The sequence below is a fragment of the Botryllus schlosseri genome, chromosome 4 (assembly GCF_051294905.1).
Source record: "Botryllus schlosseri isolate E-star chromosome 4, Bs_hap1, whole genome shotgun sequence".
Classification (NCBI taxonomy): domain Eukaryota; kingdom Metazoa; phylum Chordata; class Ascidiacea; order Stolidobranchia; family Styelidae; genus Botryllus; species Botryllus schlosseri.
The window spans coordinates 16,685,181-16,707,666 of record NC_137239.1 but is presented as its reverse complement, the minus strand read 5'-3'; the positions used below and the strand labels follow the sequence as shown (position 1 = coordinate 16,707,666).

The 22,486-nt window shown below is 42.0% G+C and overlaps 1 protein-coding gene and 2 long non-coding RNA genes across 4 annotated transcripts; 2 read left to right on the top strand and 1 right to left on the bottom strand.

Moving 5' to 3' along the window:
- Window positions 1-47: 47 nt before the first annotated feature.
- LOC145438253 (leucine-rich repeat-containing protein 72-like) lies at window positions 48-21,950 on the top strand. 2 transcript variants are annotated; one of them, XM_080315640.1, is made up of 6 exons: window positions 48-241; window positions 1,406-1,608; window positions 3,852-4,012; window positions 4,793-4,882; window positions 21,357-21,541; window positions 21,648-21,950. In XM_080315640.1, the coding sequence occupies exons 1-6, from the start codon at window positions 203-205 to the stop codon at window positions 21,822-21,824; spliced, it is 855 nt and encodes a 284-aa protein (XP_080171766.1). In that variant the 5' UTR covers window positions 48-202; the 3' UTR covers window positions 21,825-21,950. The 2 variants fall into 2 exon arrangements, with proteins under 2 accessions (XP_080171766.1, XP_080171765.1); XM_080315639.1 differs by having other exon boundaries at window positions 57-241; window positions 21,645-21,950.
- LOC145438262 (uncharacterized) lies at window positions 7,362-13,199 on the bottom strand. Its single transcript, XR_013914903.1, has 2 exons — window positions 10,981-13,199; window positions 7,362-9,783 (listed from the first exon to the last, which is right to left on the bottom strand). It is a non-coding gene; the product is annotated as an uncharacterized LOC145438262 (long non-coding RNA).
- LOC145438261 (uncharacterized) lies at window positions 13,527-19,329 on the top strand. The gene is made up of 2 exons (XR_013914902.1): window positions 13,527-16,163; window positions 17,361-19,329. It is a non-coding gene; the product is annotated as an uncharacterized LOC145438261 (long non-coding RNA).
- Window positions 21,951-22,486: the final 536 nt, after the last annotated feature.

Sequence of the window (22,486 nt, the reverse complement as noted above, 5' to 3'; positions counted from 1 at the left end):
CTAATTTTCTGGGCAGACATTCATTTCTCGTGCGGGTGCGGCATACGTTCTTGCACGCTTCACTGAATTAGCTTTTACAGCGTATCCATGGTTACGGAGACAGGTGTTGACGCCACTTCACCATTAGCTTTGTGCTGCTGGCTGGTCGCGTTGCTGCTGAAATTCTGAAGTTTACGAACTCTTTGGTACAAAGTCAGTGGTTATGCCTTCTGCCGATGGTCATTCTAACGATCTTCTTCAGGTTGGTAAACTCTACTAGTTATTGGATTGGGTCGGGGTGTGTTATGAGACAAATGAAGCAAATACGATGGCAACTGTCGTACGTACCGTACCAATTATATTCAGTTATAATTGATACTGATATCCGGATATATTTCCTAGATTTATATTGTATATCCTCGATTCCGGGTTGGAAATTCCGATCAAGAAGGTCTGGCTCAGGGGTTCTCAACCTTTTTGTCTTCGCAGACCCCTTTTGGACCAGGACGGACCCCCGCGGACCCCCTCAAGTTTTAGTTCAAATTTAGCACAATTATCGTGCAACCGTCATCTGTCTTGTGCAAATAGAAACTCAAACTCAAGGCTAGTGATAACCAGCAACAGAATGACCGTTCTGGAAACTGATGCCATACTATATGTATCAATATGGGTAGACTTTTATTAATTCGAAAGGACTTTTGCAGCTGAATTTCCTGCCGTATTTCTTGAAATACGTGGTCGAGTTTTGAAAATTCACGCCTTCGAGTTGATATGAACGAGTGCCGAAAATCCATTTCCACAAAGGTAGCAGGTGGCGAATATTAACGCCTCTCGGCTTCCGACACCACCTTTGAGCACAATCGCAGCATATATGACACCAAAATTGAAAAACAGATTTTTCAATGAAGTTATCACGTCCAGACTAGTCATTTCCATATAGCAGCTCACCTTCAAGCTATTCTGAGTTTACACAGTAGGATATTTGATCTCATACGGCCATTCTGTTTATGTGCTTACCGAAGCACTCGCAGCTCTTTAGCGAAACTACTTTGTGATTTCCCTTATTTAAAAAAGGTACAAATTGGTTATCCGTCAATTCCAAATTTGGAAATTTTGCGGACTCCTTAAAAGTACTTCGAGAACCCCTGGTTGAGAACCACTGGTCTAGCAGCTGTGGTGGAATGCCCATCCGTTGATTGACACGCATGCGCTTATAGGTATGAGCCTCTAAACCGCGTGCTTTAGAGTTTAGACTCTGTTGTCCGCTTCGTTACCCCTATATGCAGTTGCTTTAACATATCAAATTAAACTTGTGTTTTGCTACTACGTGTTTAGGTCACGTACGTCTCAGCATTTGTGCCATTCCTTCCAGTATTAGTGCTCACGGGGCCATTACGAATTTTGAAATCATCGTCATCATTTTCAGATCATATCAAGATACATGAAAGATCACCGGATCAAAAGAAATAATGATCTCGGCGATTTATTTCTCGGAAACTGTGCTGTTAAAGAATTATGTGATCTTGAAAGATTCAGATACCTGAGGCATATATGGCTGCACGGCAATAGGTTGACTCGGTTATCAGTTCCAAGTCAACCACGCCAGTCTTTCATACATGCCAATTTCAGGTTTGTATTATCGGTCAAGTTATATGGATAACCCAACTATACATGAGCCAATTTTTTTGGAGCATATTGCGCGTAAAACTGTTGATATATAGCCTCTTTGGTTTTCGGACTGGCGAAATTGACAGGACATATCAAGCTATTAGTCTTACGCAGAGGTGGTCATAATCGCTACTCTATAGTGGCGTAGAAGCATAACGAGTTCCAAGACATGTCAAAATTACTTAAAAGTAAAGTAGGAAAAAAGGTGTGAAACGTAGGCTACTCAAGCATGTGGTTTCGAAAGTGAATTTTGTCTCATATTTTTAGCAGTTGATTGGAGGAGACTACTTTTGGAGTGGCGAGATAGCGCAGTGATATAATCCGCGGCTGCAACACCAATGGGTGCGGATTCTAGTCCGACCAAGGTCGACTTCGGAATTCCGAGACCTAAGTGTTGGAGGTTTACCTATGCTCCTCCTCGCCACCTCATCCGCGTATGCGGTGTCTTGCAAAATGCCTAGAGGTGGGCCGGGCTATAAGTCGGCAGTTACGGAAAATAATGAACAATATCGGCCTGGTGTAAATGACCATAGTAGTCGACAAACACCATGAATACCACAAGCCTTGGGCGCTTCATGCCAGCATGGGTTCTTCTGATACTCTTTAAATCCTTAATCCAATCGAAGTTACATTATGGCATCCTCTGTTGGGGGGCTGCCAGTAAAACTGCACTCAAGCCACTGCAGAAACTACAGCATAAAGTGCTCCGAATCATAGCTAGGGCCCCAAAGGGGCCTGGCTGCCCATCCAATAAGTCGCTGCTGAAGAGATTCGGCGTCCTAAACATAGAAGATATGCGGAAACTAGAAATCGCCAAGTTCATGTATCAGTTTCACTGCGGTCGTTGCCCCGAATATTTCAATGACTTCTTTACCTCCGAATCAAAAGCGCACAAGTACAACACACGCGCGTCCACGTCGTCCAAATATCATATGATCGACCGAAAAGATCATCGCTCCATCAAATATGCCGGACCTGATGTGTGGAACAGTATCCCGCCGGCCATCCGACAGTCGACGAGCATGTCCACATTCAAGTCGAAATACAAGCAATTACTACTAAATAAATACAGTCCATCCTCAAGATTACCGGACCACGACTGACCTATCGATCTCGCTTCCCATGACATGCCGCCCTATTTCTTGTCGCATTCTTCTTCTATACTATCTTCTTTACTTTCATTCAGTGTGCATGCCTCCTCTTTACATCGCCTAGGCCAAGGTGGGTGTCAGATTCCATAGACTACTCCTTTTCTCTTCGACATCTTCCTGTCTTTTCATTGTATCGCAAATTTGTGGTGTATTGAACTGATAAAATTGCTAATAAACCAATGATGATGAAGCAAGCAATCAAACTACTTTTGGAATTTCTGGGTGCGCAAAGTGATTTATGACGCTAAAATAGTTCCAGTGTTTGGAAATATATTCAGTCACTGCGACACAGGCTATGTTGCCATGCTAAAAAGAATTTCACTCATAGAACGTGATACGAACATACAAAACTTTTCAAAACCCAAGCTGCAAAAATTCGGTAGATTTTCACTTGAAAGCAGAAGTGGAAGTAGTCGAACAATATAAAAAATGGTGTAATTATTGCAAATAGGCAAATCCTACTTAATTACTATAAAAAGTGGAAGTAGGCTACGCCGTTATCGACCATCTTTCGTCTGGTTAATCGCCGTGATAGATATCGAGTCATAATGTTAGCAATCAGTCATAGCGTGAAGTGGGATTATGTCAAAATAACTGTGACCATGTTATTAAAGTTAACGTGAAATCATTATTGTTTTTGATATTGATGGTGTTTGTCGACTACTGTGGTGATTTTCACCAGGTCAATTTCTTTTTTAATCTATTCCGTAGCTATGTCCACTTGTAGCTCGGTCCACTTATGTTTTTATAAGACACCGCTTATACGCATGAGATGGCGTGGAGCAGCCTAGAAAAACTTCCAACACTTGGATGGGAATTCTGGAATCGACCTCGGGTGGACTCAAACCCGCAGCCCATTGACGTCGCAGCTGTGGATTACACCGGTTCGCTATCTCGCCACATTGAAATCATTGAGTTGAAAGATTGACCTGTGATCATTGCACGTGTACGCCATTTGACATCCCAGCATGCAATGTGTCGGCATTATCAACTTGCTTCGATTTGCTATCGCTCTCCAAATAAGCGTAATTGATCCATATATATATATTTTAGAGTCGCGGAGTTATATCTACACGACAACGACATTAAAAGTATATATGGAATGTTGAGCCATCTTCCCTGCCTGAAGGTTCTTATGCTCCAAAAGAATCAGCTCGTCGATCTTGACGAAACAACGCTGGAGCTGAAGCCGATGATGAACCTCCAAGTGCTCAGTATGATTATATGATCCATTAATCACTGCGGTCGTTGCCCCGAATATTTCAATGACTTCTTTACCTCTGAATCAAAAGCGCACAAGTACAACACACGCGCGTCCACGTCGTCCAAATATCATATGATCGACCGAAAAGATCATCGCTCTATCAAATATGCCGGACCTAATGTGTGGAACAGTATCCCGCCGGCCATCCGGCAGTCGACGAGCATGTCCACATTCAAGTCGAAATACAAGCAATTAATACTAAATAAATACAGTCCATCCTCAAGATTACCGGACCACGACTGACCTATCGATCTCGCTTCCCATGACATGCCGCCCTATTTCTTGTCGCTTCCTTTTTCTATACTATCTTCTTTCCTTTCATTCAGTGTGCATGCCTCCTCTTTACATCGCCTAGGCCAAGGTGGGTGTCTGATTCCATAGACAACTCCTAGTCGCTTCGACATCTTCCTTTCTTTTCATTGTATCGCATTTTTTGTGGTGTATTGAACTGATAAAATTGCTAATAAACCAATGATGATGATGATGATGAATTCCCCAAATCATTTACCAAGTCCTAATCCTAAAGCATTCAAATGCGAGTACATGGATCGAACTTTGTTATTTTTTAAATTTTGCTGGATCGCGACAAGTAACGTATTTGACATATTTCTACCTTACTCGTACAATTTCGTAACACGATTTCCACATGCCATGAGCTTTGTAAGGACTATATATACCAGTTTTACTTGTGCCTAAATAACAACATTAATCACTACAACTTATATTTCAGATATGCTTTATAACCCCTTAACGCAAGTCAAAGGCTACAGATTACATTTGATTCACCATTGTCCGTCTATAAAGTTATTGGACCGTCAAGGTAAGGTAATAAATAAAGCGATTCTAATCATCCGCAACTACAATAGTAGGTGCCGAGGAGAGCGTATTATTTCATTCTCGATTGTCTTTAGTTTGATTACAGCCTTTTGTGTTGAAGTTGATATGAAAGTCGCGTCAGGCCGATAGCAGTTGTAATAATAGTTAGGTCCTTCAAGTTATTGAATTCATCCGCGCGTTGACCATATAATAGACAAAAGCTTATGCGCAATATATAGTTATAGATATAGCAATAAGTTTCAACTGTTCTGTGAATATTACATGTAACAAAGTGTGTTTGATTTTTGCACACCCATAGTGCCAGTGGCGCTCGTTACAATGTATATATACAAAACTAACTTTGCTTGATTAATGAACTCGTTTCCCTGCTCCAAGAAATATCTACCTCCGAACGTAGGCATTGCAGGAGCGGGATAATAGCCCCATGTCGCCCATAAATGTTGAAAGTTATGCATGACACATCACAAAGAGGCCGGGTAGGGGGTTATATCGATTGAGCATCGATTTAAATAGCTTCCCCTAACTGTATGTGTTGATTATGTTGGAACGAGCATACGAATCTTCCAATTTTGTTGGTATCATGAGAACATCTTATAGCCTACGAAACCTTTGTGAATTTTCAGTTAGCCAAATCGTACAAAACATTGTAGCCCACATCTTTCTGCTGACTACAAATATAACTATAGTTACAATAATACTGACATGGGTAAAGGCAACTTTTAAAAAGCAATGTACCTAATGTAAAGAAAATAATGTGTTACACCCCTTTAAAATTTGCTGACCAGCCTTCTGCTTCAAACCACCGGAATTAATACCAAGTTATTATTATTATACAACAATAACAGTGGCGCTTATCGCCCGTTTAGGCCTTGTGCGCCATGACAATGCATTTGTTAAAGTTCAGTATCTTTGGTTTTTGGTCTTGAGTTCGACTTTTCATGATCGCGCTCTCCCACACTTTCATTCACTCTCGTTTTCTTGCGTCCACTTTCGAGTCTGTACTGCCGACTTTGACGCTCGAATCACTCTTCCTGTGGACTTTTCAAGACGCTGTGTTAACAGCTGGATCTGCCATGAGGAACCCAGATAAACCTCCGTCACGTAGAAACTTGGCCGAAATTATTCTGACTACGTACAATAGATCCCGCGGATGTCTGTGCTAAAAGCGTAAAATCCACTCAATCATTACTTAAATGTATACCAACAGTAGTTTGATAAATGGGCGGAATGTGCCAAAACACGATTTAACTTAAACAAACAAGAATTATGAATATAAAAGATAGTGAAAGAATTAGCTCATTCTCAATTCTGCAGCAATACTCGAGGGGATTTCCCTTCTGACTGTGCGGCAATTAAAAAAGGGGAATAATTAGAGAGAAAACGAACAAAGAATCTGGATTGACCTTTGTACTCAGACATCAAACTGGAGTCATTCTACTTGTACTTTTCCACTCCTGATTCTACCTCGCCTGACCTCTGGACACGAGACTTGTGTATTATTTATTATATTTTCCCTCGAATAACAATGGATTGGCTTTTAATTTCGATGGTATGTACTTACTAGTAATTTTTATATTTCCCCCGAACAACAACAGTATAGTATTGTTATATTTCCCCCTATGAACAACAATAGTATAGTATTTGTTCCTTCGGATCCGTATGTGAGATCCCGGTGCGTGTTTTAGGTGGATTGTCAACGCGCGTCCGGCCAGATGATACGCCAAAGTGGATTCTCACTTACTTACAAAAAAAAACGAAGCGTATCCATCCGAGTGTTAATAGTTTATAGTACGATGTGGATTGGTAATGATTGTCTGACGCAGAGTTTTCTCCTGACACGGGATATCCTGGTGCGCGTTTTAGGTGTCGATGCGTTTGGTTGGGCAAAGCGACGCCTACGGTCTGTGTCATACTGGAATCGTACTCTGCTTATTGACTGAAATTATAACGGTGGAAATGATCTGTTACGTCTATAAATATACGCGTCAACTCGAGTTCTCGAGAACCAGAAAGAATAACCATGTAAATAAAGCTCTAGATATTGTTACGGATCACAGAGCACGGATCACGTGTCGACAATCGCTCGAAGCCCGTCAACTGGTATTTTGAAAGCTCCCGGTATAATTGTGTATGGATTGTTGCGGTATTAGAATTGTGGTTACGGCTCGTTGGCGGTGCGAGGATCAGGTTTATAATAACTCCCTAGCTCGGGTATTATACGACGCGCTGCTATCGTTGCTTTGTCCAAGACCTAATTTACGATAATCGATTTCGCTTTCGAAAATAGACACGCGGCCGCGTAGACTGCATAGCGGCAATCAAAAAAGGGGGAATAATTAACGATAGAGAGAAAACGAACAAAGAATCTGGATTGACCTTTGTACTCAGACATGAGACTTGAGTCATTCTACTTGTACTTTCCCCCTCCTGATTTTACCTCGCTTGACCTCTGAACACGAGACTTGTATATTTAGTATTTTTTAATTGGGCTTGATAATAGCCACCTGTCCCGACCTATCGGTCCGTGGCCAATCCGAGGACGAGTCTTGGGAATAATTGCCCGTCAAATCCCCCGGATGACTTTTCGCTCCGCGTTTGATTCAATTTCGTGTACGGGGAGGTCATAGGAATAATTGCCGGTCGTGACGTCAGTATAGTTTTCTTCTGATCCATGAGATCCTGGACGGGGCTTGATAATAGTTGCCTGCCCTGACCCGTCGTCTCGTGGTACAATTTCGTGGCTTGGGAGCAATAACCCGTCAAACTGGTTGACTCGTCGTTCCGCGGTTGATTCAATTTCGTGTACGGTGGGTCATAGGAATAATTACCGGTCGTGACGTCAGTATAGTTTTCTCCTGATCCGTTAGATTCTGGTGCGTGTTTTAGGTGTCCATACGTCCGGCTGTGTAAAGTGATGCTTGTGGTCTGTCTCATACTGTCGTACTTGTCCGCCTTTTGCTTTTTTGTTGACTTAAATAGTGAGGAGAAATGATCTGTGGGAATCGTCGCCACGTGCGAATAACACATTTTACACAATTAAATACACATGTTCAGTTTATTTGAAGTAATAACGGGGCAAGCACATTAACTAATCGTCCAGAACAAGGTGTAGAGCTTCTTTCAGAGCTTGGCATCCTTTCTTGATATCAGAATCCTTTTTTTGATTTGCGATGTGAAAGCAATACCAGTTTCGCATACATGAGCATATGATTGCGTATAAACCGATATTGAAGTCTTCTGAGAGCATCTTCATTATTCTCCAGTCTACACAATATTATTCTCCTCTTAGTACGCTATGTCTCTCAGTCCAACAGAACAGTTGAATTGCTATTCGAAGGTATCTGGTACAGACAACTGTAAACTAATTCTTTAAGTTTGTTCATCGTAGCGTAACGACCATTTTTACGAATCCATAACTGTATCATTTGATATCGTTGCTCAGTCAAGTTATAGCAATCCATGTATTGGCATTCGGCAATTTCATTGTCAGATAGCTCAAGTTTTTCACGTGCAAACCTATACCAGTTCATCGGGTCAATCCGATCCAATGTGACGTATATATCACTAGCAGTAATCTTGGACATATTCGATCTACAGTGTACAGCGAATAATCATGTAATAAATATTACACGTTATATATTGCCTTGCACTTGGTTCAACTACAATAACAAATAAGGCGATCAACTTACGCAATAATGACGTAATCATATCTCAGCGTTACTGAACCGGAACCAAGCAAAGCCGCTCTCGTAATAACTAGAGTAATCAACTACGCAATCATAATGACGTAATCATTACTGCACATGCTTGAACTGCAATATGGGCTGACCTTATTTGACTGATACGCGCTCGGTGGTGCAATAATGGGAATGAATTGTGACAGATTATACTCGGGTTGCCAATTCAAAGTCCCAAAAATCCGGCTAGCGCGTAAAGTCCTGTTATTTTCACATGTTGCGAGGGCAAAATACAGCATAAATCCGACTCTCAAGGCCATTTGGCCGCATCCAGTCTGGCTTTGCTGAAAACTGATGAAATCTGTGCCGGGTCCGGAGATGTTTCGTGACCTCCTCCGTCCAGACAAGATTGTTCTGCTGTAATATAGGTGTCGTTGTATAATAATTCACGTACAAAGAGACTTGGTATCGCCCCTTTGGCGGAATTCTGTTTGATTCGTCTATACAGGTGTTATTAGTGCGATCAGATTTGGCACCTCAAGGAGTATATTGATAAAAATCGTATCACGATGACAATAACTTTATCGGTCAACATACGGTCAACGGTCAACGATGCGGTGTGATGTACGTAAATCAGCTGTGATCAATCGAGCGTGACACAATCGCTGTCAGTCATCAATCTGCGACTTGACAAAAACTCGCGTTTTCGGGTTGTCAGCAACACAGTGCGATATATTTGATGTCCCCATCGACCCTCCTATTTTAATAGGGTTACCATGCGGCCTCATTTAGGGGAGCATATGTCCTCCATTTCCCAGATATGTCACCCCATTCGCCCAAATGTACTCTCTTTCTGTCGGTTTGTCCTCCTTGTTAGCTTAACATATCCAAAAAAACACCACGAGTAACGCAAAATGTGGGCCTAGATTACAAAAGTCGGGTATGTAGCTAAATCGGAAAAATGTCGCTATGATGGTATTGTGCAGGCTATTACGTGGATACGGTGGCCTGTGTAAACATGTGAATAGTAAAATCGCCCCAAACTCCCGTTACATGAGAAAAGATCGAGCGTAATCGACCATGTCGGGCCCACCTTCGTACAGCCAAATGATCCAATTTCGTACCGAGAATAGCCGGGGTGGTGGTACATCATTCTCACGAGATGTACTTTGGAATGCGTGTGAAATCGTCATCGTCCGCTACTCGACTAAAGCAGAATATAGCTTTGAAGTACTCAAGTAGAAGTAGTTTTAAAAGAAATGTCGGTATCGTGAAATTGCTTTCTATCCTAATTATAAAGAGTAGGCCTCCATAAAACTATCGAGCCAAAATACAGTTTCGACGCGACCCGGTAATTTGTAAATCTTATCTATGGGTTGCGCGGTGTGGTAATTGATTAGAGAGAAGCAGACACGGCGGTGCCTGTATAACGAGGCTGTTCTCAAATCTACATTGTCTTCGTTATTATCCGGGAGATATGGCTTTGCAGCGACATTGAGGTAGTTAAAATATATTGGTTAAATACGATTTATTCCTCATATATGGGGATCAACGGGTGAATAATGTATGGATTCAGTAATTCGGCCCGCCAAGTACTTCATTTTCTCATATCCGGCCCGCCGACCGAAGGAGTTGCCCGCCCCTTGTATAACACATATGTAAATGGTACAATAGCGACAGCTAACGGTTGTTAATCATCCATAAATATACAGCTAACCGGTAATACAGCCCTCAAGGATAAACTAGGAATATCTGTGTGAGTCGCCTCGATTGACCCATGCGGCAAGTTTAGACACGAAAGTATTTTGAGGTGTGATATAATCCCAGTAATTTTACTGTATTTTTCCACGCACACGTACCACAATCGAAAACGGGGTTCGTCCGTCTGATTCCCCGCGTTTGCCTCGAAGAAAAGTATCGGAGTGACCAATGCATCTATACGCCAAGTCTGTCCACCACTTTTGAGTAGATATTTGGAAAGACCGGCTCGTGATCACCTCCATACAAGGCCTAATAGTTTTGCGTACAGCGAAACTTTGTAGCGACCTGCGGGCTGTGCATGTGTTGTTAGTGCAATCGTGTTTAGCCCCACAAGAACGTAATCATTTGAGGATGAATAAAATCTTACCCCACAACGATACCAAATTTACCCCCTCAACGACTCCAACGGTATGTATTTATGTAAATTTCATATTTTTATGAAAAATCTAATCGACTACAAGATACTGTTACGTACCATCTCTTTCGATAGGGTTTGTTAGTATTGTAAAATGATGATCGGGAGTTGTGGTCTTGACACTAGGTCTAAAAGGGTAGGGGTATTCGTTAGTGATACACCCGTCTGACGGTGGGGTATTTGACAAAATCACTCTGTTTTTACTACGGAAACCATGATCCCACTTACGAGCTCTCATCACTTGTCGTACGAATGCTTGTAATATCGGTGTGATGTACTCAAAACAGCTGTGATCACTCGAGTGTGACGCGATCGAAGTCAGTCCTATCAGCTGTCCGAGGAAACTCGTATACTCAGTAAGAGAGAGAGAGAGTCTTTATTTTCATCCAACCAATATACATAGCACACGGCAGTGATGGTAGTAAAGAAAATATGCTTGCACAGTATTCGGTATTAGATAGGATTGATCGATAAGACCGTGAAGGTCATCTAGTCTGATCACACCAGCATCAAACAGGTACACTTGACTCTAAACAGTCTGGTTGTAAAGGTTGACGGCAATGCGATATATTTGATGTCCCCATCGATCCTCATACTAATGGGGTTGGCGTACGTCCTCCTTCTCCAGGAAAATATCCTCGCATAAATGTACTCCTTTTTGTGAATTTATCTCCCGTTTTAGCTTAAAATACCCAAAAAGACCGTGAATAACGCAAAATAGGGACCTACGAGAAGCGGGTAGGGTCTATCTTGCTGTTTTCGCATAATCCTGTTATTCAAATGTAGGATTTTGGTGTAGGTCTGGTTTATAGCTTTGTAAAAGTGAGGTAAACTCATTACAAAATTACTTTCTGCTTTTAAAGTCAAACGTGCAAAGAGTAAGTAATTTCACCTGAAACGGTTGAGGAGTAAGTTACAACGACTTGGATATATAGAACTAGTACCGCGTACGCGAATCAGTAGCGTCTTTTTACACCATTACTCAACCCAAGTCCACAACATACCTAAAAACGTGGTATTGTTTTGTGTATTTCAGTGAAGCAAATTCAATTCTCAAACCACTTTTCCTGTGACCGATCTCATTAAAAATCGATCAAAACCTGATCACCACCTGCGTAATCAATCCGCTGTGTGTAAAATGGTATACCATGTTCGGGTCGATCGTATATTAATTTTGCGATTTGCGGCGATCTGCTGTCGAACAGATATACTTTTGCCTACCCCTGAAGTATACAGTATTACCACGTGGTCTATATTACGGCTCAGTGGTTAGACAATACAGATTAGAGACGCCCCGTCCTGATCAATATAGTCCGATACTCCCAATCTGCGCAGTCGTGGTTCTTGACTCTCCAAGACCTCTGTAAGCATCAGTCTATCTCACTGTTTGTAGTGCCAATTTCAAACTTCGTAATAGTGATCACTCGCTCATGTGTAGAATATAGAAATTGACGCCTGTCCTATTTGCACGACCTCATGGCTTTGGTAAACTTACTGCCAAGTTGGACATTGATTGATCGTTTTCTTGTTAGCGTCGATATTCGCTCGTACGTGCTTTCATCTCTTTGAATGTTTGTTATCATCGAGGGTGGTCATAAATAGACAGTGGGACAAATTTGATGCGTTCAACACAATACGCGTTTACCGCATCTCATTCCGGACCGTAACCGATCGTTTACCGCACCTTTTATACGATAAATGTCGCTTTTCACTCATAGGTAAGCCGATGATCTGTGAAAACACAGGCGCTAACGTGTCATTTCGTTGTTCCTCCAACGCCACATGACCGCCTATGTAGGCTTTTGGGGTGCCCATCAATACAGTGTTGATCCATAAGGACCCCACTGTGTGCTATACGCCTCAATAAATATGTTTACTCGAGTTTACACCTGGTGTGGAGCAGTGAAGTGGGTGCAAAAAGTAGATTAGACAACACAAACCAGTTGACTACATCGATTAATATACGCGGAGTTGAAAAATTTTGCCAAGCACCATAACACATACTCATAACTAGTGACTTTTTTGAATGGATGTTATTTCCCCCAATTGACCCGCGCTCTGTATATAGTTTCAAATAGTGACGTGATTATCGGTATTCCGTTGGGTTAAACGCACTTTGAACGCTACTGCTTGATCGGGGGTATGTACAGCGTACACATTGTACAGTGTACATCTAGTTGAAATTTTACACTAGTCAGACAAAACACGACGACGGCAAAGCATTAAAACCGACCCATGCTAAACTACGTCATCGGGTAAAATTACTAATAAGTTATGTCCCGAGTTTCCGGGTCCCCCGCCATACCCCGTGACTATGCGTTTGGAAAGTGTGGACGCGCATTATCGGATGTACCGAAAGACTGTGTGCACTACACTGCGGGCGAGCATATCACACAACATTTCACAGCTTGTGGCCTAATTTAACGGGCTATCGCTATATGCGATATATGCTCACCCACTTTCATGCTCGTTTCTAATACTCGACTAGGACGAGTCGTGCGTATAGCGCGCAGTGGGGTCGTTATAGATCACGTTCAACAATATTGATGAGCACCCCAAAAACCAGCGTAAATTTTAAAAGCGTGAACGCACACACCAACGAATATCAACGCTAACAAGAGAACGAACACCAATCAATTTAATGTACAATTTGACAGTGGCTTCTCCGCTTTAGTAAGCCTACCAAAGCCACGAGGTCGTAAAAATAATCGAGGCGTCAATTTCTGCTTTCTAAGCATGAGTGAGTGATCATTATTGCGACGGTGGTGTGGTTTGTGTAAGTCTGGTAAGTCACAATATCTGTATCAAGTTGTTTGTAGAAAAAAAAGACATATAAGTGTTCACTGTTGTTCACCGCTCAACTATACACTTATTTGTGTACACTTATTAATTTTTTTTCCTATGTAATAGCAATCGATCACCAGTTTATGGTGGAAAAGACGTTCGTTGTATAAGCAGCTAGACACGATTAATTACTAATAATAAGCCCCGGTTTATATTGGCTACTCCAATTGTGTAGCCACTTCCGTACCCGCGCTAGGTGTCGGTAACGAATAAAAATATTAAATTAAACGTATGGCACGCAGCGGGGGTCCTTGTGGATCGCGTTCAATACTGTGTGGACGGGTACCGCATCCCAATGGCTACATACGCTGTCGTGTAGCGTTGAGATAATAACGACAAAGGTACGTTATCGCTGTGTCTTCGCACGTCATCGGGTTACGTGTGAGAAAAAAGCTACGTTTATCATATTCAATTTTTGACGTTTGATCAACTCTTGCCTGGTTATGGGGTTTCTAATCACAGGACGATTGAGATTCGGGTGTTTCTTTTCGATACGTTGCGCAAACTCGATACCTTTCGTTCGGAGTACGTATTCGCACTGCAATACTGGTTAGCTGTATTATTGTGGACGACTGACAACAGCTAATTGTCGCTATTGTACGATTTACACTTGTGTTATACATTCTTCGTTACCACCGCAAACTAGGAGGTCAATCACGACGACGGGCAACTACTCCCAATTGGTGGAATACTGTTTGATTCATTTGTATAATCAGGTTTAGCACCACAAGAATTATATTAGAAGTTTATGATTGAATACAATCTTATCCATCAAACAACAAACAAATAACACCCATTCAAAAGTCACTTGACAAAATTTATCAACCCCCGTATATTAATCGATGTAGTCAACTGGTTTGTGTTGTCTAATCTACTTTTTGCACCCACTTCACTGCTCCACACCAGGTGTAAACTCGAGTAAACATATTTATTGAGGCGTATAGCACACAGTGGGGTCCTTATGGATCAACACTGTATTGATGGGCACCCCAAAAGCCTACATAGGCGGTCATGTGGCGTTGGAGGAACAACGAAATGACACGTTAGCGCCTGTGTTTTCACAGATCATCGGCTTACCTATGAGTGAAAAGCGACATTTATCGTATAAAAGGTGCGGTAAACGATCGGTTACGGTCCGGAATGAGATGCGGTAAACGCGTATTGTGTTGAACGCATCAAATTTGTCCCACTGTCTATTTATGACCACCCTCGATGATAACAAACATTCAAAGAGATGAAAGCACGTACGAGCGAATATCGACGCTAACAAGAAAACGATCAATCAATGTCCAACTTGGCAGTAAGTTTACCAAAGCCATGAGGTCGTGCAAATAGGACAGGCGTCAATTTCTATATTCTACACATGAGCGAGTGATCACTATTACGAAGTTTGAAATTGGCACTACAAACAGTGAGATAGACTGATGCTTACAGAGGTCTTGGAGAGTCAAGAACCACGACTGCGCAGATTGGGAGTATCGGACTATATTGATCAGGACGGGGCGTCTCTAATCTGTATTGTCTAACCACTGAGCCGTAATATAGACCACGTGGTAATACTGTATACTTCAGGGGTAGGCAAAAGTATATCTGTTCGACAGCAGATCGCCGCAAATCGCAAAATTAATATACGATCGACCCGAACATGGTATACCATTTTACACACAGCGGATTGATTACGCAGGTGGTGATCAGGTTTTGATCGATTTTTAATGAGATCGGTCACAGGAAAAGTGGTTTGAGAATTGAATTTGCTTCACTGAAATACACAAAACAATACCACGTTTTTAGGTATGTTGTGGACTTGGGTTGAGTAATGGTGTAAAAAGACGCTACTGATTCGCGTACGCGGTACTAGTTCTATATATCCAAGTCGTTGTAACTTACTCCTCAACCGTTTCAGGTGAAATTACTTACTCTTTGCACGTTTGACTTTAAAAGCAGAAAGTAATTTTGTAATGAGTTTACCTCACTTTTACAAAGCTATAAACCAGACCTACACCAAAATCCTACATTTGAATAACAGGATTATGCGAAAACAGCAAGATAGACCCTACCCGCTTCTCGTAGGTCCCTATTTTGCGTTATTCACGGTCTTTTTGGGTATTTTAAGCTAAAACGGGAGATAAATTCACAAAAAGGAGTACATTTATGCGAGGATATTTTCCTGGAGAAGGAGGACGTACGCCAACCCCATTAGTATGAGGATCGATGGGGACATCAAATATATCGCATTGCCGTCAACCTTTACAACCAGACTGTTTAGAGTCAAGTGTACCTGTTTGATGCTGGTGTGATCAGACTAGATGACCTTCACGGTCTTATCGATCAATCCTATCTAATACCGAATACTGTGCAAGCATATTTTCTTTACTACCATCACTGCCGTGTGCTATGTATATTGGTTGGATGAAAATAAAGACTCTCTCTCTCTCTTACTGAGTATACGAGTTTCCTCGGACAGCTGATAGGACTGACTTCGATCGCGTCACACTCGAGTGATCACAGCTGTTTTGAGTACATCACACCGATATTACAAGCATTCGTACGACAAGTGATGAGAGCTCGTAAGTGGGATCATGGTTTCCGTAGTAAAAACAGAGTGATTTTGTCAAATACCCCACCGTCAGACGGGTGTATCACTAACGAATACCCCTACCCTTTTAGACCTAGTGTCAAGACCACAACTCCCGATCATCATTTTACAATACTAACAAACCCTATCGAAAGAGATGGTACGTAACAGTATCTTGTAGTCGATTAGATTTTTCATAAAAATATGAAATTTACATAAATACATACCGTTGGAGTCGTTGAGGGGGTAAATTTGGTATCGTTGTGGGGTAAGATTTTATTCATCCTCAAATGATTACGTTCTTGTGGGGCTAAACACGATTGCACTAACAACACATGCACAGCCCGCAGGTCGCTACAAAGTTTCGCTGTACGCAAAACTATTAGGCCTTGTATGGAGGTGATCACGAGCCGGTCTTTCCAAATATCTACTCAAAAGTGGTGGACAGACTTGGCGTATAGATGCATTGGTCACTCCGATACTTTTCTTCGAGGCAAACGCGGGGAATCAGACGGACGAACCCCGTTTTCGATTGTGGTACGTGTGCGTGGAAAAATACAGTAAAATTACTGGGATTATATCACACCTCAAAATACTTTCGTGTCTAAACTTGCCGCATGGGTCAATCGAGGCGACTCACACAGATATTCCTAGTTTATCCTTGAGGGCTGTATTACCGGTTAGCTGTATATTTATGGATGATTAACAACCGTTAGCTGTCGCTATTGTACCATTTACATATGTGTTATACAAGGGGCGGGCAACTCCTTCGGTCGGCGGGCCGGATATGAGAAAATGAAGTACTTGGCGGGCCGAATTACTGAATCCATACATTATTCACCCGTTGATCCCCATATATGAGGAATAAATCGTATTTAACCAATATATTTTAACTACCTCAATGTCGCTGCAAAGCCATATCTCCCGGATAATAACGAAGACAATGTAGATTTGAGAACAGCCTCGTTATACAGGCACCGCCGTGTCTGCTTCTCTCTAATCAATTACCACACCGCGCAACCCATAGATAAGATTTACAAATTACCGGGTCGCGTCGAAACTGTATTTTGGCTCGATAGTTTTATGGAGGCCTACTCTTTATAATTAGGATAGAAAGCAATTTCACGATACCGACATTTCTTTTAAAACTACTTCTACTTGAGTACTTCAAAGCTATATTCTGCTTTAGTCGAGTAGCGGACGATGACGATTTCACACGCATTCCAAAGTACATCTCGTGAGAATGATGTACCACCACCCCGGCTATTCTCGGTACGAAATTGGATCATTTGGCTGTACGAAGGTGGGCCCGACATGGTCGATTACGCTCGATCTTTTCTCATGTAACGGGAGTTTGGGGCGATTTTACTATTCACATGTTTACACAGGCCACCGTATCCACGTAATAGCCTGCACAATACCATCATAGCGACATTTTTCCGATTTAGCTACATACCCGACTTTTGTAATCTAGGCCCACATTTTGCGTTACTCGTGGTGTTTTTTTGGATATGTTAAGCTAACAAGGAGGACAAACCGACAGAAAGAGAGTACATTTGGGCGAATGGGGTGACATATCTGGGAAATGGAGGACATATGCTCCCCTAAATGAGGCCGCATGGTAACCCTATTAAAATAGGAGGGTCGATGGGGACATCAAATATATCGCACTGTGTTGCTGACAACCCGAAAACGCGAGTTTTTGTCAAGTCGCAGATTGATGACTGACAGCGATTGTGTCACGCTCGATTGATCACAGCTGATTTACGTACATCACACCGCATCGTTGACCGTTGACCGTATGTTGACCGATAAAGTTATTGTCATCGTGATACGATTTTTATCAATATACTCCTTGAGGTGCCAAATCTGATCGCACTAATAACACCTGTATAGACGAATCAAACAGAATTCCGCCAAAGGGGCGATACCAAGTCTCTTTGTACGTGAATTATTATACAACGACACCTATATTACAGCAGAACAATCTTGTCTGGACGGAGGAGGTCACGAAACATCTCCGGACCCGGCACAGATTTCATCAGTTTTCAGCAAAGCCAGACTGGATGCGGCCAAATGGCCTTGAGAGTCGGATTTATGCTGTATTTTGCCCTCGCAACATGTGAAAATAACAGGACTTTACGCGCTAGCCGGATTTTTGGGACTTTGAATTGGCAACCCGAGTATAATCTGTCACAATTCATTCCCATTATTGCACCACCGAGCGCGTATCAGTCAAATAAGGTCAGCCCATATTGCAGTTCAAGCATGTGCAGTAATGATTACGTCATTATGATTGCGTAGTTGATTACTCTAGTTATTACGAGAGCGGCTTTGCTTGGTTCCGGTTCAGTAACGCTGAGATATGATTACGTCATTATTGCGTAAGTTGATCGCCTTATTTGTTATTGTAGTTGAACCAAGTGCAAGGCAATATATAACGTGTAATATTTATTACATGATTATTCGCTGTACACTGTAGATCGAATATGTCCAAGATTACTGCTAGTGATATATACGTCACATTGGATCGGATTGACCCGATGAACTGGTATAGGTTTGCACGTGAAAAACTTGAGCTATCTGACAATGAAATTGCCGAATGCCAATACATGGATTGCTATAACTTGACTGAGCAACGATATCAAATGATACAGTTATGGATTAGTAAAAATGGTCGTTACGCTACGATGAACAAACTTAAAGAATTAGTTTACAGTTGTCTGTACCAGATACCTTCGAATAGCAATTCAACTGTTCTGTTGGATTGAGAGACATAGCGTACTAAGAGGAGAATAATATTGTGTAGACTGGAGAATAATGAAGATGCTCTCAGAAGACTTCAATATCGGTTTATACGCAATCATATGCTCATGTATGCGAAACTGGTATTGCTTTCACATCGCAAATCAAAAAAAGGATTCTGATATCAAGAAAGGATGCCAAGCTCTGAAAGAAGCTCTACACCTTGTTCTGGACGATTAGTTAATGTGCTTGCCCCGTTATTACTTCAAATAAACTGAACATGTGTATTTAATTGTGTAAAATGTGTTATTCGCACGTGGCGACGATTCCCACAGATCATTTCTCCTCACTATTTAAGTCAACAAAAAAGCAAAAGGCGGACAAGTACGACAGTATGAGACAGACCACAAGCATCACTTTACACAGCCGGACGTATGAACCCCTAAAACACGCACCAGAATCTAACGGATCAGGAGAAAACTATACTGACGTCACGACCGGTAATTATTCCTATGACCCACCGTACACGAAATTGAATCAACCGCGGAACGACGAGTCAACCAGTTTGACGGGTTATTGCTCCCAAGCCACGAAATTGTACCACGAGACGACGGGTCAGGGCAGGCAACTATTATCAAGCCCCGTCCAGGATCTCATGGATCAGAAGAAAACTATACTGACGTCACGACCGGCAATTATTCCTATGACCTCCCCGTACACGAAATTGAATCAAACGCGGAGCGAAAAGTCATCCGGGGGATTTGACGGGCAATTATTCCCAAGACTCGTCCTCGGATTGGCCACGGACCGATAGGTCGGGACAGGTGGCTATTATCAAGCCCAATTAAAAAATACTAAATATACAAGTCTCGTGTTCAGAGGTCAAGCGAGGTAAAATCAGGAGGGGGAAAGTACAAGTAGAATGACTCAAGTCTCATGTCTGAGTACAAAGGTCAATCCAGATTCTTTGTTCGTTTTCTCTCTATCGTTAATTATTCCCCCTTTTTTGATTGCCGCTATGCAGTCTACGCGGCCGCGTGTCTATTTTCGAAAGCGAAATCGATTATCGTAAATTAGGTCTTGGACAAAGCAACGATAGCAGCGCGTCGTATAATACCCGAGCTAGGGAGTTATTATAAACCTGATCCTCGCACCGCCAACGAGCCGTAACCACAATTCTAATACCGCAACAATCCATACACAATTATACCGGGAGCTTTCAAAATACCAGTTGACGGGCTTCGAGCGATTGTCGACACGTGATCCGTGCTCTGTGATCCGTAACAATATCTAGAGCTTTATTTACATGGTTATTCTTTCTGGTTCTCGAGAACTCGAGTTGACACGTATATTTATAGACATAACAGATCATTTCCACCGTTATAATTTCAGTCAATAAGCAGAGTACGATTCCAGTATGACACAGACCGTAGGCGTCGCTTTGCCCAGCCAAACGCATCGACACCTAAAACGCGCACCAGGATATCCCGTGTCAGGAGAAAACTCTGCGTCAGACAATCATTACCAATCCACATCGTACTATAAACTATTAACACTCGGATGGATACGCTTCGTTTTTTTTTTGTAAGTAAGTGAGAATCCACTTTGGCGTATCATCTGGCCGGACGCGCGTTGACAATCCACCTAAAACACGCACCGGGATCTCACATACGGATCCGAAGGAACAAATACTATACTATTGTTGTTCATAGGGGGAAATATAACAATACTATACTGTTGTTGTTCGGGGGAAATATAAAAATTACTAGTAAGTACATACCATCGAAATTAAAAGCCAATCCATTGTTATTCGAGGGAAAATATAATAAATAATACACAAGTCTCGTGTCCAGAGGTCAGGCGAGGTAGAATCAGGAGTGGAAAAGTACAAGTAGAATGACTCCAGTTTCATGTCTGAGTACAAAGGTCAATCCAGATTCTTTGTTCGTTTTCTCTCTAATTATTCCCCTTTTTTAATTGCCGCACAGTCAGAAGGGAAATCCCCTCGAGTATTGCTGCAGAATTGAGAATGAGCTAATTCTTTCACTATCTTTTATATTCATAATTCTTGTTTGTTTAAGTTAAATCGTGTTTTGGCACATTCCGCCCATTTATCAAACTACTACCAACCTAAAACTCCGAGATATAGTGGGCATATGACACCCCCATAAAAATGTCATTCATGGACGAATTAGTCTTGAAATGGTTCTCGCTTTATCCGTCATCTTGCGTATACCATTTTTGCGCTGTGAAGTTTTGTTTTGGAAACGCTATTTTGGCGCGATTGTGTCGGTACTTTGTGAGATATAAGTATGTCAACTGGTTTTAATGATTTATTCACGACTTTCTAAATATTGGTATGACTAACGATTGGCTATGCCGTCACATAAGCGCCAGTCCACATTGGTTGTAATCCCACCATTGTATTTACTCTATCCAGGAGTGACTCAGGACGAGCGTAAAAAGGCCAGTCAAAGATACGAAGAAAAGCGCAACGCAGTAAAATCCATGATTGCATTCGGTCGCAAGACAGACCGCCCGCCTATTTTCGACGCCAAACCGTTGTACTCCACGCAAGACCTAACGCTATCTAGATTGCAGAGTATGGGGAGCACGTCCGAGCAAGTGAGAATCGCCCATGCGTTACAATGACGTCATAACAGCAATTAAATATCGTACACGTGCTAACATACAACATAACACAATTGAACGAGTGCATTGCTTTCAGCAGTCGTACGAAGCGGAACCACCTCAGAAAAGTCTGCAGCAACTAATTAAGGAACGCATCAGAAAGAAATCCATGTTGGAATATACGATGCTAGACTGGTCCATCGTGCCGACTAGAGAAAAACGCATTATGGGGGAAGTCACGCAAAACCCTAGGAACATCACAGTGACGCTCAGATGACACGCGCTCACGCTCTGCGCGTCAGAGACTATTAGAAACGAAAATTGCTTTTATTTACGTGATATTTGTATACCTGAATATGCAAGTCCTGCCTCAAACCCGAAAATATAATGGTATTTCTCGAAACGGTGAGTTGTGTTGGGAAATACTAAAATCGTTTGTCGTTAACGGCAGACTTGAACCAACTACCAATCTAATTAGTTAACGGTGAACTAACTGCTGGAATTTTGAGTAGTTCTAGTTCTGCCTGCGCATTTGAAAAATAGAGGGAAACTCTCCCATCTCAAGCGGCCGTTCTGATGTTTATGTGGAAAGCCGATCCGATTCCGATAAAATGAAAATGAACGTGCTACTTAGGAGCTGCATCACTACTCAGTAGTGTTTTAGTTAGTTATTTGCCCATTTTAAGGGTCGTTAGTTATTGTTCTAGCAAGTGGGTAAGTAGGCCTAGTTCTAGTTGTGCATTTTGAAAATCCGGTAGTTTGTACAAGTCCGGTTGCCGGGCGAGGTTTGTCGCTGATACAATGGACCAGACCCGAGCATTATACGTCCCGCGAAAAGTTCCTTGGAATTTAGAGCATAAAATATATTTATGAATGTTAATGCGTGGACCAAGGCTATTAAAATAAGCCGGAATTGCGTTTACGTTGAAGTCAAGTTTA